A 20,505-nucleotide genomic window follows, 5' to 3' on the forward strand; every position below is an offset into this window, starting at 1 on the left:
ACGAAGTAAGAAAAGTAGAAGAAACTTCTGTATACTCATTTAGTTAGAAACCACGCAGGAGTCATTTTAAGAATCAGACGAGAATCGCATATGCTTATATCAGAGAGAACTCCGGCCCCACGTTCCCAGGCCAAAGTCACTTCCAGCTGGACTCTGAAAACCACAGCTTCATTTTATCATTTTTTCTGAAGCCAGGAATGACAGACCTTATCATTAATCTTACCCATGTGAATCTTGCTTCCAGGGATCATGTGCATTCACATATACTTCACAAATCTCTATGAAGACAAACTGCAGTAGTGTCCTGGATACCTTTGGAACAGTCTGGGAAAGGGTTTCTTTTTTCTTGGTTTGTTTTGATGGGGTTTTGTGGTTGTGGTGGGTTTTTTGTTTTGTTTTGTTTTTTAAACTTCATATCACAGAATATAGGGAAAGGGTATGAAGAGAAACTGGTGACATAAAATGCTCATAACTATTCAAACTAAAAACTTGTCTTTCAGGAAACTATTAGGTTTTTTTCCTATTTGACTTCCAGTTCCCTCTGTTTTCTCAATCTCTTTTCTTCCTACCTGACTGACCACAACATACAACTTCTAGTCTGGACTTGGAACAAAATCCTATTCAAGAAGATTACATGCACTGACCCAGTCTCCAATTCACATCCACGATCCCTAAACTTGCCCTTAATACTCTTTAATCTCTATTTTGTTGGTTCCCCAAATCCCCTCTGTTATCTCTCTTAACTATCTCTTACCACACTCCAGCATTTCAATCTCCATAAAATTCTTTCATGTACCTAACAAACATAATGGTGTAGACTCAAATTGTTAAATATATGTAGCAAGGAAGCAGAAGAGTGGCCAGGGGACACACACACACATTCCCCCTACTGAATAAAAACAGAACACATGTAAAAGAGCTAAAGCACAGCTTGTGTTGCAAGACTCACTGAAAGCATATTGCTCAAAAATAATAGACCAAATTAAACCCTAGTGACCCTATGATAGCTATAGTAACGGCAATGCAAAAGAATACTGCTTTTGACTTTCAGAACACAGATTCGGTCTACAAGTGGTCACTCAGAATGAGCATGCAGTTTATTAAACATATTTGCATCTTCCAGTTGGACCAAATGTGTTTTAACAAAATGTGCTGCAAATAATTAATCACCTATTTTGTTTTCACCAATTATATGCTATACCGCATCTAGAGGCATTTTCTCATTAAAGGGTTAATAAAATTTGTCTAACGTAAAAGACTTTGCCCAGATTTATAGAATCATAGAACAGTTTGGATTGGAAAGGACCTACAGTGAGCCTTGCTCAATTAAAAATGAACCTATTTAAATCATTGCTTTTCAATAGAACCCCTACCAAGAAACTTGATAGTTCAATCAACTACTCATCATAACCATAGTTTTCACCTCCTCTTTTTCTCATGAGTACCTTTAAAACTTGCAGAAGCAGCACAGCATCTTTACTGTGGTTAAATGCATGCTAATTAACATATAGCTTTAGGTATATCCAGATACAAATTACTCTGAATTTAAGGAAGGAAAATTCTACCTTTCCAAATTTCTGCATTCATAGGCTTACGTGAAAGGAAACGTTTTAATTACATCAGCTGCCTGGGACAACTCCTAATTCCTGCACTTTCTCCAATTTTGGCATGGTATTGTAATGCATTGCATTTACCTCGTGTCCTAACAAATTAATGTTTCATCTATAACATACACATGTATGTCAGGCAGGAGTAATAACATATCCACAACATGCACACCCCCACACATATTAAGCATACTAATAGAAAAATAATAAAATAATAATTCTCAGCATTCAGTGCTGTCACAGCGAATTATTACAGGATCTGGAAAATAAAGAGGAAAAGAGTTTTCCAAGGTATCATTTTGACTGGCAACAGTTGCTCACAAGCGCAAATAGTTCTAAATTACTCTAACACCATGCAAGGGTACTTGCTGCAGCACAGCAACATGCAGGTGCTTTGCTCAGTGCAAACATAAACATAATGAAGAGCAGCATTCTAAGACAGACGAGGCAAAATTATTTGAGCTTTCTCTCTGAAGAGATACACCAAAATGCTCAAACATGTTCCTTTCACAGTAGAACACAAACAAAAATGAATGGTAAATTAGTCGCTGAACTGAAACCATATATGAAACCTCCATCTCATAAAAAGCAACTGCTTTTCAGTATACGAGCTCTTCAGGTAAAGTTTCTTCATACCAACTACAAAGAGCTACTAGGCTTGAACTGTATTATACTTTACACCAAAGTGTGGCAATTAGGAGCTATTTAAGTCTCTCCCTACAGTTACAGGTCATGTTTCTGAGTCTGCAATCTAGAACAACTTTTTCCTCTCAACCTAACAGTCAATGGGAAAACACTTTCTTTTGCACTTTAAATGAACAAAAACTACGTGACGTGACTTCATTAGAAAGACACAAAAAGGATGCACAGATTTTTTTTATCAGATTAGAACATCAGCCCAGGCTTCTGCATCTGGTCTTCAGCTTCCCTTGGACAAACCAGCAGAAGGAAAAGTCCACCATTAATTTCATAGTAGAAAACTGTGCGAGGTACATGCATGACTGAGGTGATAGAGGGAGGCAGAAAATATTTATTTATCGTCACACGGGGAAGATGCCGATGAAAAGCATACCTGTCTTCAAACCACATTCTTAGAGGGCATTACACACATTTTGCTCAGGGTCATCTAATTATGATATTCAGAGTTTTCAGGAAAGCTTCTGAAGACCACGTTCTTTAAAAGACAAAATCTTAGCTGTTTACTCCAAGAAACTCCACAATCTTCCCTGCTGCCAGTCATGCAAAGTCTGCTTGGGGTCTGAAATCTAAACTAAACCTTCTGCCCCCCCGGCATCTTAAGAGTGACTGCCAGAAACTGGTTCAGATCATACAGATCACAATTTTAGCTACCACACAACTGAAATAAACCGGTACCATCAAGGCAGAAATTTAGAAAGTTAAATAACTAATTGTTAACACAGTTAACCATTAACAAAATGAACAAAACTAAGCACTACGTCATGCAGCCTTCCTGGCTCTGCACTATTAATGTGACTAAAGACTTTCTCCAGGGAAGAACTCAGGCGCAGCCTGTTAAAAAGGTGGCATTTTTATTTAGGAGACTTACAAGAAGGATACTTACAGACACACTGTTTACCATTAAGTCTTGTTTGGGATTATTTTTAGGAGTAATAAACACCCAGAAACTGTAATCACATATAACCATCCTTGGCAGTATGAAATGAGGACAGTCGCTGGGAATTGTGGGGACTTAAAATGCAATGACTTCTCTTTCAGGCATCATTCACATCTGAAAAGGGTGGTGCTAAGCCATAAAGAATCAAGAAACTTCAGTTTCAGGTTCTTTCTGAACTGATCCAAATTCTGAATGTAACCGTTAGGCAAGGGAGGAGTGTTAGACTGCACAGCCAGTACCACACAAAGAAAGGAATCTAGTCAGGCTTCCTCCGTCTGAGGAAGAAGCTTAAAAAGTTGAGTGAAAAAGAACAGTGCTAAACCTTCTTTCATTCCTAAGTTTCATTAATATTTTTACCTATGACTAGCCAACTTCCAGCAATCCATCCAAACTTCCGTTTAACCGACCTTTTTAAATACCCCCTATCCACCCACTAGTCCTCATGCCAAGCCATTGATTACAACCCCTCCAGTGAAAGAAAAGCACTGTCAACCAAGAGACTCATGTCATTATGGATATTTGATCACCACCCAGACTTTGTCTATCAGAATTATCTTAAGCAGCCTAACATCTACTAGTTTTATTTTCCCATTCAATTTTTTTTCCAACATTGCTATCAGATATTCCTCCTTCAACTTTCAGAGTTTAGTAGATCTGGATTTAATGAAAAGAATATTACGTACCATATAACATCAACCACATTTTTTTATTTCAGTGAGTATAATTTACAACATTAAACCCTGATTGTATAATAAATTATGCAATATTTATTTCTCTTCATGGGAAGAGAGAGCACGAGCCTTTCTTTCATGCATATCTGCTATTTTGCTGTATGTTCAGTTAGGTCATTATGAAAGTCCAGTATCATCTAGGTAAATTTATTGCTCATACTAGCTTCTACAGGAATCGTAAGACAGATTTCATCTAATAATGAAACAAAGTATGAGACACTGAGAAATAGCTCAAATTTGATATAGGTTCGCTGATGACACCAAACTGGGAGGAGTGGCTGACACACCGGAAGGCTGTGCTGCCATTCAGAGAGACCTAGACAGGCTGGAGAGTTGGGCAGGGAGAAACTTAATGAAATATAACAAGGGCAAGTGTAGAGTCCTGCATCTGGGCAAGAACAACCCCATGTATGAGTACACGTTGGGGACAGACCTGTTGGAGAGCAGCGTAGGGGAAAGGGACCTGGGGGTGCTAGTGGACAGCAGGATGACCATGAGCCAGCAGTGTGCCCTTGTGGGCAAGAAGGCCAATGGCATCCTGGGGTGTATTAGAAGGGGCGTGGTTAGTAGGTCAAGAGAGGTTCTCCTCCCCCTCTACTCTGCCCTGGTGAGGCCGCATCTGGAATCTTGTGTCCAGTTCTGGGCCCCTCAGTTCAAGAAGGACAGGGAACTGCTAGAGAGAGTCCAGCGCAGAGCCATGAAGAACCACTTATGAGGAGAAGCTGAGGGAGCTGGGTCTCTTTAGCTTGGAGAAGAAGAGACTGAGGGGTGACCTCATTAATGTTTATAAATATGTAAAGGGCAAGTGTCATGAGGATGGAGCCAGGCTCTTCTCAGTGACATCCCTTGACAGGACAAGGGGCAATGGGTTCAAGCTGGAACACAGGAGGTTCCACATAAATATGAGGAAAAACTTCTTTACAGTGAGGGTAACTGAACACTGGAACAGGCTGCCCAGAGAGGTTCTGAAATCTCCTTCTCTGGAGACATTCAAAACCCGCCTCGGCGCATTCCTGTGTGATATGATCTAAGTAATTCTGCTCCGGCAGGGGGATTGGACTAGATGTTTTTTTGAGGTCCCTTCCAATCCCTAACATTCTGTGATTCTGTATATACAAATATTTAATATTTTAACAGTATATTTTCCTGTTTGATTGCCAACTAATGTGTCTTAGTGCAAGCAATATATTCTTATGAAACTATAAGCAGATTAAGCTTAGACAGGATTTAAGTGTTATGTACTCTCCACAGCATCCTTTGGCAGTAAGCCATAGTAATATCTTCCTGTTACCAAATCAAGGTCACAGAGGCATGTCTTATTACATTACATTGTTTCAGCAAATACCGCATACAACTTCCACATCCTCAAAAGATATACAGTAACACATTTCATAGTGGTATTATCCTTCAAGCTTATACACAAAAGCAGGAAAAAGTTCACATTATTCAACTCTGGATACTTCAGTGAAGCGGCTGTGGGAGCTAACTAATCTCCTGCAGGGTTGCTCTACAGTCAGTGGAGAAAAAACAGCTCCTTTAGAGTGCAGTTCAGGATTTCAGCATCTTTCATAACTTAGTAGGAGCTGATCCACACGCAAAAACAAAACGAAACACAGACCACAAAGTGCGTCAGTTGGCTTTTTTCCTCCAATATTTACTACTTTTGTAACCTTCAAGCCAAAGTACAGCTGTGATTGAGGAGGAAGTCAAGGTACACACACCCAAGCACACATACAGCTGAAATATTTGTAATTGCTGTAAAAGAGGTTCTTAAAAACCAAATTCAACTCTTTGAAAAGGATGAAAGAAAGGGCTTTGAACAATAATTGAGAGAAAGCAACGTTTAAAATTTAATCTCTCCAAGCTGATTCCTTCTGGGTGCATTGTCTTTGAAGCTAAGTAGTAAGGATGATTTCACATATGCTGTGGCACTAGAATACCAACTACAGCAAGCACTACTGCTCTATAAAGAACCACAAAATTATTTGAATCTAACCTAGCTTCCATTGGACACAAAGCTAACATTTTCTTACATATCACTCCTCATTAACTTCTTTCCAACTGAACTACCTTTTCAAGGTTAGCATTCCCCAAAGGAAGGAAACACAAAATTTTTGTCCTATTCAGAAGACATTCACAATCTCCCAAAGAGCAATCTGTATTTGGCTCCAATTTGGCGAGTCATACGTCGCAGTAAATACTGTATTTAGCTCCTGTAAAGATCTGGATCTTAACTTCACATTCAAAGGGCACCTATTATTCATCTGAACTATTCCCATATAACTAGCAACAAGCATCTCAAATTACTTGCTTTTTACAAAGGTCAGCCTTCTGGTGATATGAGACTAACAGGGTCACAGCTTCCTAACTCTCTCTCACAGTGTCTTCCATTCTTTAATGTATATATTCTGTGTTTATTTTTCTCTAATCCTCTAATTCCAATCTGATAAATCAAAGTCCTTATTATTTGACTTTAATTCCTTATGCCTACTCTTTCCAGAAGGAAACTAGTTGGATCCATAAAGGAAAACCCAAGAGCAAACAAATGTATTTGCAGTGGGGACAGCTGGGGAAACAGGACCTAAAAGCAAATTACAAAACTAAGTTACTTGACAGCACAGACATGCTCATATTTAAATAAAACTCCTTATTCACATGTACCCAAGTTCTCTTATTTAAATGAGCAGCTCATAAGGCTTGATGTAATTAAACCAGAGCTGGCCTGCTTTATAAAATAGTTCAGCCACGTTATTTTCAGCAATCTAAGCTGTCCATGAGAAAGTAACAGCTACGGCTCATGCAAAAGAGCAAGCGCGATAAGAGCACTATAACAAGATACAGTCTTGCAATCTCATTCCCAAGGACAAATTTTATACTGCCCCTCATTTACTTTAATAAAATCCTTTTACTTTCCTTACATTAAAGTGACCTTTTTAAGGTTATAATTACCGTTAGTAAGATTTTGCACAGTTTTATGTTTCCCAGAAATGAAACACTATGTAAAATGAATACATTTCTCAACTACACTGTATAAATTGCAAGTCCTTAAGGTGTAATTCCATCATCTCTAGCTTCCCACATCTGAAAAATCTATTAAACTAATAGAATAGAAATAAGGATAGATCTGAAATCTACTAGCAAGCACAGAAATTGGTAGCAAGTTTGGAAAACAGGAAAAGAAAAAAAAAATGAAGCTATTCCTGAAAATCTTGATTAAAACTGACTGGATTTCATCTCTGTGGTGCTCGCCTTATGGTGGTCAGACATTCAGCATTATCTTAACTTCCCACTGCTACTCTTACGAATCAAGAAGGCGAAAATGTTCTGAACTGGTCTTTCAAAACTGAAATAAGTCTTTTACATCTGAACAAAGGTAAACATGAACAAAATGAGTTCAGGTTTTTGAGTAATAATCATATAGAAAGAATCGACATTTAAAAAAAAAACCCACAACAAAACAAAACATTAAAAAGCCCAAATAAGTGAAACACAGCTTTGTTTACTAAGCTGCATAAATCCAGAAAAACTCCACTTTGTCCCAAACTTTCTTGGCATCCCTAACATTCTGTGATTCTGTGATATAAGTAGATTAATGAAGGTAATGGTTCACTTCATGCTGCAGAGGCCTTCCATCTCAAAGACCAGAGCTGGCAAAAAAGATGCACGGAGCTCAGTAACATAAGCCCTGGCAAACAAAACTGAAATATAGCTCAAGACTTAATAGATGAAAAAATCCAAATAAACTCTAGATAAACACTCTACCTTCATCTGCCACAACTGCAGCAGTTCACTGCAATACTGAAAGACAGGACCAAGAGAAAGAACCTCACTTGAAGTAACTAAATGAATCTTGAAAAGTTGCATAGTACAGTTAAGTGGAACATTCTCATAACTAAAAAGTGATATTCAATCATCTCTGCAGAAGCGATGACACTTTAGATGAAGAATGAAACCTTTATTAGGACAACTGTATTTTTATACTTTCCTTGGTTTCCCTGCCTACCCATTCCTTTCAGAAGACTGGAATGAATTGCCAAAATTTATCTCCTGAACACCAGTCAAAAATTTTTTATTACTTTGACTGTTGAAAGAATAAAGGTAAACAACTGGAAAACATCATCCTACAGAGGATCACGTGATTTTTTCCAGTTTGTTTGTGCCAAGATCAGAATTAATAGCAACACAGAAGATGCAGACAGGAACCCTGCCAATTTAAAGAGGAGAGGGCACCAAGCCCACCTTCCTGAAGGTGGATAAACTTTGTGGGAGACAAAGCAGTTAAAATAAGAGCAGTTGAATATCAAGACAAACTGTTAGCATTCCAGAAAACAGATATTCCTAAGAAAGAACACTTTTTTTTTTTTAAACTCTAAAGTTATTTCTAAATACAAAAATGATAGGGGAGCATTTGTAGGCTCTGAACTCTGGAAACTTAATCACCACTGGTAAGTATTACTGCTATGCAGAACCTTCAAGCAAGAAGAGATGTTCCCCACTAGAGGTCAAACTGAAAATAAACAAGCCTTATTTGCTTTAAACCCAATACGTCCAACACTGAAGCAGAAAAAAAAAATGGAGAAGGGGCGGGGGGGGCAGGGGGAGTCAGCAGCTTTCATTGCTACATGTCTCATAACCTGATCATTTCCTTATACCATTTGTAAGAGGAACATTTCAATATGAATCAACAAAAATAGTTTCCTAAAGTAGGTCGTCGCTGCAGCAACCAGGCGGCTGTTTGGACTACTCCCTGCCACAATGACCTACTTTTCCAGTTATACGTAACCATTGCAGCCGGAGCCCAATTCCTCCTTCCCCTCGGAGCCGCTCCGAGAGGACTCCTGTAGCGCTGCTGAACTTTGTTCCCATCCGACACAGGGAAAAACTTCGAACACGTACAAGCAGCGGGTCGGTTCTGCTCCTCTGTGTCGTATTTAAAAGTGTTGGCTGCTAAAGGTTAAGTGAAACCTAATACGTGCTTGGAGTTCAAAAAGTAGCAAGGCAATGTTCAAAACAGGAGGAGCTGATAAAAAAATAGAAGGGGAAGGTGTTAAAATGAACAGCAGCTCGTGAACGACATGTTCCCCACCAGAGTCAACAGCTGGCAGTCAGCTTCAGCACAAACAGGCTGCTTCAGTACTGCCATCCAAGCACAAGCTAATCAGATCCTTCACTGCAGGTCTAAATAACATCAAATCTGCATAAAAGAAAAACCCTCGTGAATGGCAGGTACAGCTAACATGTTTCTAAACTCTGTTTAACACTGCATGGATGGTGGAGCGGGGGACATACAAAGGTACCACACAAACCAGGAAGTAACGTTGACAATTACTTAATTACATGTTTACTGTTGCTGTTAATGACCATTAACCTTATGGCAAAGAAAAAAAGATCACCAGTGCAACTTTTCATTGAACTATATCTTAACCTCATGAAGAAAATAAATATTATCTCTGTATAAATAAGCCTACAAGGCTTCAAACATCATTTACGCTGACTTGTGCATAGGTATTTTTTGATCAATTTATGCAAACCCCAAGTTCAAACGCTTTCATTCAAGGTAAAATTGAACAGGCAGGCAAGCACAAGGGACTAACACTTCCAAGCAAAAGACAACTCGTTCCAACAAAAGGCAAGGTATGCATTACCATATAGTACATACTAATTAAAACTTCAGTTAACAGAAAAATTCTGACAGCTATAGCTCATACTATGATAGCAGAAAAACCAAGCACACACAGCAAAGCTCTGCAAAGCTTACCTTAAGTCTTCTTAAAACTTGTAAATTCAACAGGAAAAATACTGGAATCAATGACAATACAGTACTGCAAGTGAAAAAGTTTTTGAAATTTCCCCCACTTTCACTCAGGAACAAATCATATATAATGAGATAATTACTCCTGCAAATCTCATACTCTTCCAACAGCAGAGCAGAAAAACCTAAAAATTATTTTTACTTTACCATTGCACTTGACAAGCCATAGAGCAGCAATTGCAAAAGTAGGATTCTGAAAGGAAGATGGACTAGTAGAAGAAAAAAATTGTTGAATTATGAAAAAAATCAGAAAGGCTGCTGCTGCAAGAGCAACATCTGATCACTAGTAACACTTTTCAGTTTGAAAGCATGACCTCCAGTGCCAAAACCGCAAGCTCCATTGTGCTGTCTCATATGGATGTAGTAAAGAACTGGAGTAAAACTTTCAGTAAACGCAGCACTGAAGAACTTTTCTTTGGCAAACTAACACAATGTTTCAGAGCTGGCCCTGAAGAAGAGAGGTTGGTGGAGTTACATTTGAAAGAATGCAAAAAGCCAAAATCTAAGATGTAAAAATAGGAAGATCCACATTATCCCCACAAACCCATGATTTTCTTCACGGGTTAGAAGAAAAACACACTATCGCTGAAATAAACTACTTCTCACCAGTAAATTTATTGGCATCTAGTTTACAGAAAGGGAATTTCAATCAAATGAAAAACCCTGCTCGCTGAAGAACACCATGCCTATAGGATCAAAACTGATCTTTATATAGATCTCCTCAGATTATGAAAGCCTTGAAATAAAAGGGGGAAATATACCACAATTAAAGCTGAACTATCAATATCACAGCAATTTACACCTTCTTTCTTTGTCATAAACTGAAGAAACTACACATTAGTAGATGTTTTCCAGGTCATACCAGTTAAAGAGTCTGCTAGAGAAAACAAAATGAAAAAGTCACTCATAACAAGTCATTTAAAGAAGCATCCACGGGATTTGGGATATACTGCGTAATAGCGGTAAACAGCAAACAGCTACGCTGTCTAAAAAGAAACGCAGAAAAAGCACAGTAAACTAGATCTTACTAAGCCCGTCATCTACTGAAAAATAATGATGGAAAGTCACAGGAATTATCCCTAGGCAACCCAAATAAAACAAATAATTCAGATGACATCCTTTGCTTGATCACCCTCATTAAGACTTGGACAGTTTCAACTTCTGAGTTTGCTAACAGCAAGACTTACAAAAACGAAGAACAAAACCAAAACGCAACCTCCTCCCCAAAGACCCTTCTGAAACCTGGATGGCAAAAATTACTCTGTAGAATATTTTAAATTTAAATGCACATCTCAGCTTTACAGGTGTAGAGTCGGCCTCTTCCATGAGAGGGGAATAAGGGAAACAATAGTAAGCAATCTCTGCTAAAAGCTGTATTGTTCTCTTTTTCTACTTTAAGACTTCTAGAAAAAAAAAGAGTTTGTTTACTCTCAAGAACGTGAAATATAAGAAAATGAAAAAAAATTTTAAAAAATCGTTTGATGCCACAGATTTTACAGGCAGAAAATTTCAACTCAGAGGAAACTCACAAGAGAACATAGGAAATAAAAATGTGACTCCAATCTTCAATTAATCCAAAGTAGTGGAAATCAAATCATTAACTATTTTTAATGCCAGCTGCTCTATAAAATGGAGTCTCACAATTCTCTGTACACTTCTCCAGTACTTCAGAACTGCACAGATTGCGAAACTGAGATAAAGTTTGCCACAGTGTTCTATATCTTTAGTGCATAGCACAATTGTAACTGTGCAGACCACCATCACGTTTTACGAACTACACAAGGCATGAAGTAACAAGCAACCTACATGAAGGAGTTACCTATTTATTTACTCATCTTTCTAATGAAAGTTGCCCTCCTATTCCTGTTCCTTCAATCACTATTTTGCCCCCTCTCAACTGCAGCACAGTTTACCCTTCACCTTCAAGGTAAGTAGAATTATTGGTATTGGCATTAAGAAAAAAAAAGGTCTGCAAGCATTGAACTCCACAGGTTCCTTACTATAAAAAGTAAAGCATTTCCTAGGTCATGGATTCCACGCTTTGGATAGATAACATAGAAAAATCCAAGTTTTCCTTACAGGAGTTGTTCCTAAGTAGCCTGTGCTGTAGATATTTCACCTCCATCACTGAAGAATCAGTAACAACATGTATTCATACTTTACAACTTCCCCATTTGATCTTAAACAGGTTTTTTTCAACATTTCTGGTTTTAATTTTGAAAGGGTAGGAGTCTGTGTTCTGAAAGGAATCAAACTTACAGGGCAAGAATTTTAAAGCCTTTACTTTTCACGGCTGTGCAAAAGTCACAAACATACTAACATGTTAAGAAAGGAATGCGTGTGACTGAACAGGAAAGGAAATGCTTTCCTACAAATCAGGAAACACTGAGATAAAGAAAGTTTCAAAAGCAGGCCGAGAAAATTTCTCTAGTTTAGTTGCAGGAGGAAGCAACACATAACACAAAAGCTCAGGTGTACAGGACATCACATGCCTGTCAACATAGAAATTAGACTTGCAGGACACATCCTGACCGATGTTCAATTGGAAGAAATCCCTTTCATCTCTGATAACCTGAACAGGTTCCATCCTATTGCAAGGAACTTGTTGAGTTAGCACTTTTCAAAGAGATTATGAGCAACAGTTTGACACCTGAATTTACTTCTGAAACCCTGAGTATTACCAAATTCTTATTTCCTACCCAGGTTTACCAATATAGACTTTCAGACCTTTCAAATACTAATGCAATTTTTAAAAAAGTATCAAAGCACAAAATCTGTGAGAAAAAAAAAAAATAATTTTTTAGGAATCTCTGTTCACTGCAGCTCAGCTACTCTACACTAATGCTAACAAAGCTCATGTGTTAATTTTTAATATTGTCTCACCATTAGTAATTGGTATGCTCTCAGATTTGTAACTGCTCCAAAAGTATAGAGATACAGGTAGACTTTTGCCACAGCTGTCTCCATTTACACACTAGAAACACAACATTGCAATATTGACCTGTTTTCCCCAGTCCTTTCCAGTCTATCCTTCACCTCCACTAAAACTTTACTGCTGCATAAAGAAACATTTACACACACGAAACTCCAAAGCAGTGAAAGCAGATGCTTAATGGTGTCCTGAAAAATATATGGAGGCTTCGGGGTTAGAAGAACATTGCAATTATAGTTCACCTGTTGACCTAGATTGCAAAGACCTTGAAAGCCAGAAGTATCCAGAAGCACACAAACTAACCTTGGTCCATATTTAAATCAGAGTTGTAAAAATTTAAAATGTATTGCACTAAAATACCCTGATGTTCTTACCCCGGTAATCAAATCCAGTCCTTTCCTAGAGGTAATCAAGGCCACAGCTACTAAACCTGCTAAAACGTGATATGCAAATTACTAAGCCTACAAAACACAAAGCCACATACTCCCACGCTATTTACACAACCGAATCATGCTCAAGCTGACTTTTGCCTTTTTAGGTCACTATGGGAAGGTCACAAAATTCCCTAGAGTGAAGGGTTTGTTTCAATACACAAATTAATACATCACTGACTTTAGTGTAACTTACACACTGAAGAAATGACCGACTTCACTTGCAGCTTGACCTTCTTCCTACCGCAGGTTGTGTAACTAACCCAAAAACCTGCCAGGCAATGAGAATCACTTTTCTTGAAAATAAAGGCTTCCATGCTGTAGATAAACTGTCAGAAACCAAGACGTTCAGGTGGCACAATGATAAACAGCCTTTTCTGCAATATTTGCATAATGAAATATGTTTAAAGAGTTGCTTCCATTGGTAGGAATGAAGACATTTTCACGAACTGAAGGAAAATACACTTTATTGCATGAAAATGGACAAAAGAGGATGATAATATATAAAATGTGCTTTGAAGAACTGATGCAGAATTCATTGACACTGCCACATACTGATCAGATGGGGAAAGAAAAAAAATTCTGTATTCTTGATTGCCTAAAAAAAAACTGCTTTTGCATCCATCACAGATGGTGTTTCTTGGGGGTTATCACCCTCTCCTTTTACAACCAGAGGAGGTAACACCACAAGTTGCAGACAGATTACCTTCTCCTGCTCAAATAAAGAATGTGATCTATTGATATTTCAGTAAAACAAAACAAAACTAGATTTCTGGTCCCAAGAGAAGGAAGACTGATATAATCCTACGGAGTTGTTTCAAGACCACATTTGTCCCTTGATACTCAATCTTCAAGTCCACACGCTACTCTCGCATATCAAGAACACTCTACCCAGATCTTCTCTTGATATCCTCAAACCTGGAGATTAGTGATGTAAAACCAGGTCCCTAAAACCTTGAAACTTCTTAACCTGAGGAATTAGATTCCTTCAAGATCAATCTTGCAGTCAAAAAGTAAACTGTATAAATGCTCACTGGAATTTTTCTGGTCTATAATAACTGCTACTTACTGCTACTTGGAAAAAACAACTTACTGAACGCTTTGTATAAAATTGGATTTGCAGTACTGCCTGCTCTCTCCAGACCAACCAGTTCAGACTTCTTGTCCAATTTAATAATAGTTACATTACAGAATCTGGCGATACAAGATCATACACCAAAATAAGCAAACAAGCATAGTGTAATTTCTCAGCTGGCAGAGTTATTTCTCACATTCTGACAGTTTGACAAAAAAAATAAACCAGGCCTTTCCCCTAACACAGTAAAAAGGCCGATACTTATTTTTGACAATGTAACTTCAAAGGGTGTCAACAAATGGCAAGCCACAGAAGAAACCAACGATCACCTTCCAAAAAACACCCGGTGGTTACTACACACATGAGCAACACAGGCCACAGTTATATGGCCATTTTAATCTGGAACAAATCCATACTGCCACTGAAAGAAACGGTACCTGCCCTTCCCACGCTCGCCTCTTCACTACTACTACTGCGACCTTTTTGCTGGCACAATCTACCACAGAGCTAATCCCACCAGAACTGGTAGCTAATCTCTTTTGGACAGACTGATGAGCTAACCTCGTTCACCACAGGGCTGCATGCTATCACAAAAGGGTGGAACCACCTCTTTCATCAGCGCTGCACGTTTAAAACCATGAGGACATACGTCATTGTGGTTCTGTGACGTACTTTGTAAATCACAGGACTAGATCATATAACACAATGACCTATGGAGAGAATTGCTGAACTGTGGGCACTTTTGGGGTAGACAGGGCTTTCTATGAAAGAGGACAAGTGGGCAACCTAGGTGTGTGGCACTGGAGGGTTTCTCCAATCTACCTGCTGGTACTACAGAACTCCCATCTGAACAGGCAGCTTCTGAAAACAAGTTACTGCTCTTCGATAAAAGATTTTGAAATTTACAGATTAATCACCCTCAATTCAGTGGCCTGGTTGGACAAAAGTGCTCCAAGTTGTGCACTGCACTAGAGTTGAAGCCACTCATTAAAAGGTATGATGGGTATGTCTAGAACACAGCACAGGAATACTGAAGTTCCCTTGCGGACCTGTTACACCCTGGCTACGGCAGCGGAGTTCAGCACAGGCTACCCACCCTGTAAAAGAAACCCCAATGTATCTACAGAATATATATGAAACTAATGTTACTCCAAACCTGATGTATGTCCAGCTTTGTAGCTGAAAAACCAAGAGCCTTGTGTCTATTTAGACTTTAGATGATTGGCTTGATGTTAAATATTTCATAAATCAAATAGATTTTCATCCTAAGTGCTACACCATGAAAACAAAGGGATGTTTTTAGCAGGGAAGTCATAATTATTTTGGTGCACTGCTTTTTACATACCAAGCATGTCACCAAAATTAAAGTATAATACACAAATTTTGCCTGCCTGAATTACAGATATGATATCATTTAAAACTGCAATCACTTGTAGAATAAATCTATTGACAAACTTTCTTCAGCAATCCCACATCCAACAAAGAGGTCTCTGTAGGACAAGTCATTACCTACATAATCTGAAACTATAAGCATATTTTCAAAACCAGATGCACAGAATAGCAAGATTTAACAGATGCTACATAAGGATGTCTAAGTATTAATTTTTCAAAACAAGCTCCCATTTCCATGAATTGCAGTGATTGTCCTGGAAATGAATTTTTTTGTTTCCCCTCAGGTTTTTAATTTTTAATATGCTTTGAGGTATGAGCGTTAAAAAAACATATCACATCTTTTCTTTCTCCTAAATCAATAGGACTATCTGTCGTAACAGCAGCAGCTAACTTTGCAGGATGTTGAACACATCAATATTCTCACAAAATATACTACATATACAAAGCAAATTTTATTACTCTTATTTTAAAAGTGAAAGTTCTCTTCAGGAATGATTAAAAAAAGAAATAAAAGGATTGGCAAGATCAGACTATCCATCTTTTTAAAATCAATTGCTGCATGCCAGTCTTAACTAGCATATCAAAAACATACATACACACTCAAAAAGGCAAACTCAAGTAAATTATTAGCCAAAGTAAATTCTTATGCAGCAACTAATGGAATATTTGCATTTCTTTTTAGGTATCGTGATCAATTGCCACTCTGTACTAAATCCATGGCTAAATGAAACCCTCTCCTAAGTGATATTGCTAAACATGAGATCCCATTCTCCTTAATATGGAAAAGTCTGTCAGCACATACAAACACATTTTTTCATAAGTAGGTAATGGTTACTTGCTGAAGTATGTAAGTTACATTCTTTGTCTACTCTGTTGACACAATTAGATGAACACTAATTCTGGAGCCAAAAGTTTAAGGGCAATTGACAAAACTTTAAGAGAGTGTTAGAGCGATTTTCCATTCAGCATCTCCCTCCGCCGTTTCCTCATCACCTTTTACTGCACCAAATAACCTCTCTCGCAAGCCTTTGTCTGTGAACAACACTGGAAAACTCATTATATAGAAAAAGCATGTCTCAATGGAAGCACATCTTGATTTATTTGACAGCTTGAAAGATGGAACAATAAGAACCAGAACAGAACCAGAAAAAGTGAAGCGAGTTGAGGAAGGCCCTGGCATTTGTTACGTAGCATTAATGATTTTAGAACAGGTAGGCTGAATGCCAGGAGAAAGGAGGTCAGTAAGACCATGTGACTGCTTAGTAATTAGACTTGCTCAATAGTGCAATTACACAAAAATATTAGTTCCTGAGTGTTACATGACCGTTTAAAGTTAATCAGAAAGCACCTATGTATTAAAGGCTGCTATTTGCCAGATCTAAACCACATTTTTTAAATGAACTGCAACTAGTAACTCTGCAGAGGGGCAATATTAACTTCTAACAAGAAACTAAACCTCCTGGGTTCTCGTATTCTTGCACCATTTTTCCTGATGTCCATTGTGTTAGTCATACTTTGACAGACAAGAGTTTTGCCCAGGGCATCAGGACCATAAACTCAGCGGAACATAAACTCTTGGCGTCAATCAACTCAAACTATGAAAGGACCACTGTAAATTCACATCAGAAGATTAAACTTGACTCATGTTCCAAATGCTGAAGGGCTTCTGCTCCTAATCTCAAACAAAATATTTTTGAGTAATTCAACACCATACTCCACAGGCATGTAAGCAGGGATCTTGCTTACAGTCATCAAATGACCAAGGAGATAAAATGCTTGATTATTAACTGCAAGTGCTGAATGAGACTGGCAAACCAAAAAAACTGCATCATAAGTCTTGTGTATGCATACTATGAATGTGTGTGTTACCGCTGGTTAAAAATAGCTCATTAAAACCACTGGAACCTAAAACGGATTCATTCCAAACTAGTAACTGTTCATTTAAATAAATATTTATTGAGATCACTCTAATAAACAGACAACTCTAGCAGACAGTTATTGCATAAAGTTACTGTACTTTTAAACTTGAAAAAAAACCTGAAGATCTCACAAAACCAGTCTAGGAAGGCAGTGAGATTTCCTACTCAAATCCATGTGCAGCATGTGCCTTGAGGGTATTTAAGTCCCAGGAGATTGTTTGAAGTGCTTTGGATGAGGGAGTTGTAATTCACCCTTCTGGGAGATCTCTGGGGGTGAGGGGGGAGCACACAAAAGGACTCAAAGAAAAACACTCCTCTTCATACAATAAATAAATAAATAATTGAGCCCACACCACCAAAAACTCAGTCCCTAGAACCAGCAACTAAAAAAAGATGGTTTTCTTCAAATGCAAAATGCAGTGCAGTGACTGGTTGTCTTTTAGAACACTGGGAACAACTGTTAAAGTAAACCAACTAGCAAATATATCACACACAAATGTACTCAAGGACTGTACTAGCTAACCGTCATGTTAAATAGTCATTGAAGAACCAGGGCAGTAGCACTGAAGACATGAACCTCCGTTTATGAGAATCAAAGTTCACATTTGTCTATCATTCACTAGCTCAGAGAATATTACCAAAAACGTTTTAGCATTTCAATTGCAAAACACATTAGAAACCTATGAAGTATTCTTAAGACATGTGACTTCCTTAACACTTAGACTTGCGCCAATTGCCTGCATTCTTTTAAAACTTTAGTTGTTCATGCTTCATCCATAAAACTAAGACCTCTGAGCTTTCTTTATAAAGTCAGGATTTCTCATTCAAAAAAAACCTATCCCGTTCAAAACAATTTAAAAAAAAATTTAAAAGCCTCTATAAAAGAAATGTACATATTGAACCTCGAATAAGGGAAGTATCTAACAATTATTATTCCTAAGTGGTATGAATGTTATTTTTGTCACTGAAAATGGAATAACCACCAAGTTAAAGTTCACAGAAACCATTTTTTAGTGTTTTTATCTTCTGAAAACCAGAAATATGATCATAAGGAAAACTTCACAAAATTTGAGAAAAAAAAACACCTCCAAAAGTAAATTACCTTGCTGGTAAAGTATTTAATGAAATGGGATATAAATTATTAAATCTGAAAGAAATAATCCTTGAAGAGAAGTAAACTGAACTGAAACCCAAAGTATCTCAGCTTTGTCCTTCTGTGATGTGGTGTTAAGCCAAGTTTCATTGTGCTTGTTCCATAATTAGACAACTCTTCCCAGCATGGTAGTCTGGGCAGGCTAAACTCATGAGCATTTCAAGTTCCTGACACTGGATGGACCGATGATAAAAGAACTCTATTGCATTATCAACTCTTTCAAAAGTGTAACAACTTTCAGATCCCTAGAGATGTTTTAAGTAATCTCATAAGTATGCACAGAAGTCCCATTAACCTCTGCTTTATTATGGCACACATTTAGCATGAAAGTGTCAGCCACAACTCCACAGTGAAGTTCATTTATGTATTAGGCAGGACCACAGGTGGCTTGAAGGTGTAGGAACAGATCTGCATGCTCTGGAAAGGGTCACTACCCACCCTTCCCTGCAGGAAAGGTATCCTGAGAAATTACTTTTGACCCATTCAAGCAGCTTAACAGTTTTTTTTTTTCAGAATGGAGTCACCACGTGCCGGCGCGGGGTTTCTGGCTGCCCGCAGGTGCTGAGGTGAAGCAAGCCCACCGGGCTGCTCCTCCCGGGGCTTGCAGCCCGCCTCCCGCCGACGCAGCTCCGCTCTGAGCTCCAGCCGCCCCCAGGAGCGGGAACAAGAACCCCCCCTTCCCCAGGGAACCACAGCTCCCCGCCCCCGCGCTCTGCCAGAGGCTTCCCCGCTCCTTCCCCTTTCCCCTCTGCCGCGGCAGCCCGGCCCGGCCCGGCGCAGGGGCTGGATATGTAACACCGCCAGCGGAGCCGCGGGAAGGGCGGGCGGGCGAGGGAAGCCGGCGCTGGCGGCGGCCCAACCGGGCGGCGCGGGGAGGGGATGGCGGGGAGGCAGCGTGACCGCATACATAACGCGGGGATGAGGGCCCCCGCCGGGCGGCCGCCCCCGCCGCCCCGCACTCACCGCCACCTGTTGATGCCCACGTTGGAGGAGCCGGCGAACCAGGGGTCCAGGATGTAGACGCAACGGACCGTGTCGGCGCCCTGGATGCACTCCCGCAGCGCCGGGTTGTCGTGGAGCCGCAGCCCCTTGCGGAACCAGTGCACGGCGTTCACCCCCATGCCGCCGCCGGACCGGGCCCAGGGCGCGGGCGCTCAGCGGGAACAGCCGCTGCCCGCGGAGCTGCTCATGGTGCGGCGCCGCCGCTCGGCGCCCGGGCGAGCAACGGCCACCGCCGCCCCGCGAGGAGAGGGTGGCCGAGCGGCGCGGGGTCCGCGGGGCCTCGCCGCTGGCGGCTCTAGGATCCGGCGGAGACGGCGGGGGCGGCCGCCCGGCGGGGACGCATCACCCCGCGGAGCCCCCGCGCCGGGGAGAACGGAGATGGAGGGAGGGAGGGAGGGAGGGAGAGCAGGATCCGGCGGCCGCTCCGGCGCGGTGGGCCTCCCCCCTGCCCGCGGGAAGCGGCTGTCAGTGCCGGTCGCGCTCGCCTCGTGTCAGCCGGCGGCCACTGCCTCGCCGCCCGCCCTGTGACTCTGCGCCGGGTGCCGGGGCTCCGCCGGCGGCCACGCCCCGCCCCCCGCCGCCGATTGGCCGGGGCCCTCCCACGTGACCGCCGGCCCTCACGTTTCTGAAGTGTGTTTACTACCGGCGGAGGGGGGAGATGGCACGGGGCGGGGAGGTGGGGGGCGCGACCGGCCCCGCTCCCGCGGCGGGGTGGCAAGCGGCCGCGGGGGCCCGCGATCTCGGCAGGAATCCCACCCGCCGGGGCGGCGCGAAGCAGCGGGCCGCGGCGGGGAGGGGCGCCGGGGGCGGAGACC

The 20,505-nt window shown here is 40.5% G+C and overlaps 1 protein-coding gene across 1 annotated transcript in view; it reads right to left on the reverse strand.

Annotated features, from left to right (window-relative positions):
• The window catches only part of CRY1 (cryptochrome circadian regulator 1), a 40,495-nt gene extending 20,259 nt beyond the window's left edge, over nucleotides 1–20,236 (reverse strand). Inside the window, exon 1 of the mRNA XM_068400630.1 lies at nucleotides 19,652–20,236. Within this exon, the coding sequence (XP_068256731.1) occupies nucleotides 19,652–19,809 (158 nt within the window). The 5' untranslated portion in view covers nucleotides 19,810–20,236. The remainder of the gene's footprint in view (nucleotides 1–19,651) is intronic.
• Nucleotides 20,237–20,505: the final 269 nt, after the last annotated feature.

Source organism: Nyctibius grandis, chromosome 5 (genome assembly GCF_013368605.1).
Source record: "Nyctibius grandis isolate bNycGra1 chromosome 5, bNycGra1.pri, whole genome shotgun sequence".
Taxonomy (NCBI): Eukaryota; Metazoa; Chordata; class Aves; order Nyctibiiformes; family Nyctibiidae; genus Nyctibius; species Nyctibius grandis.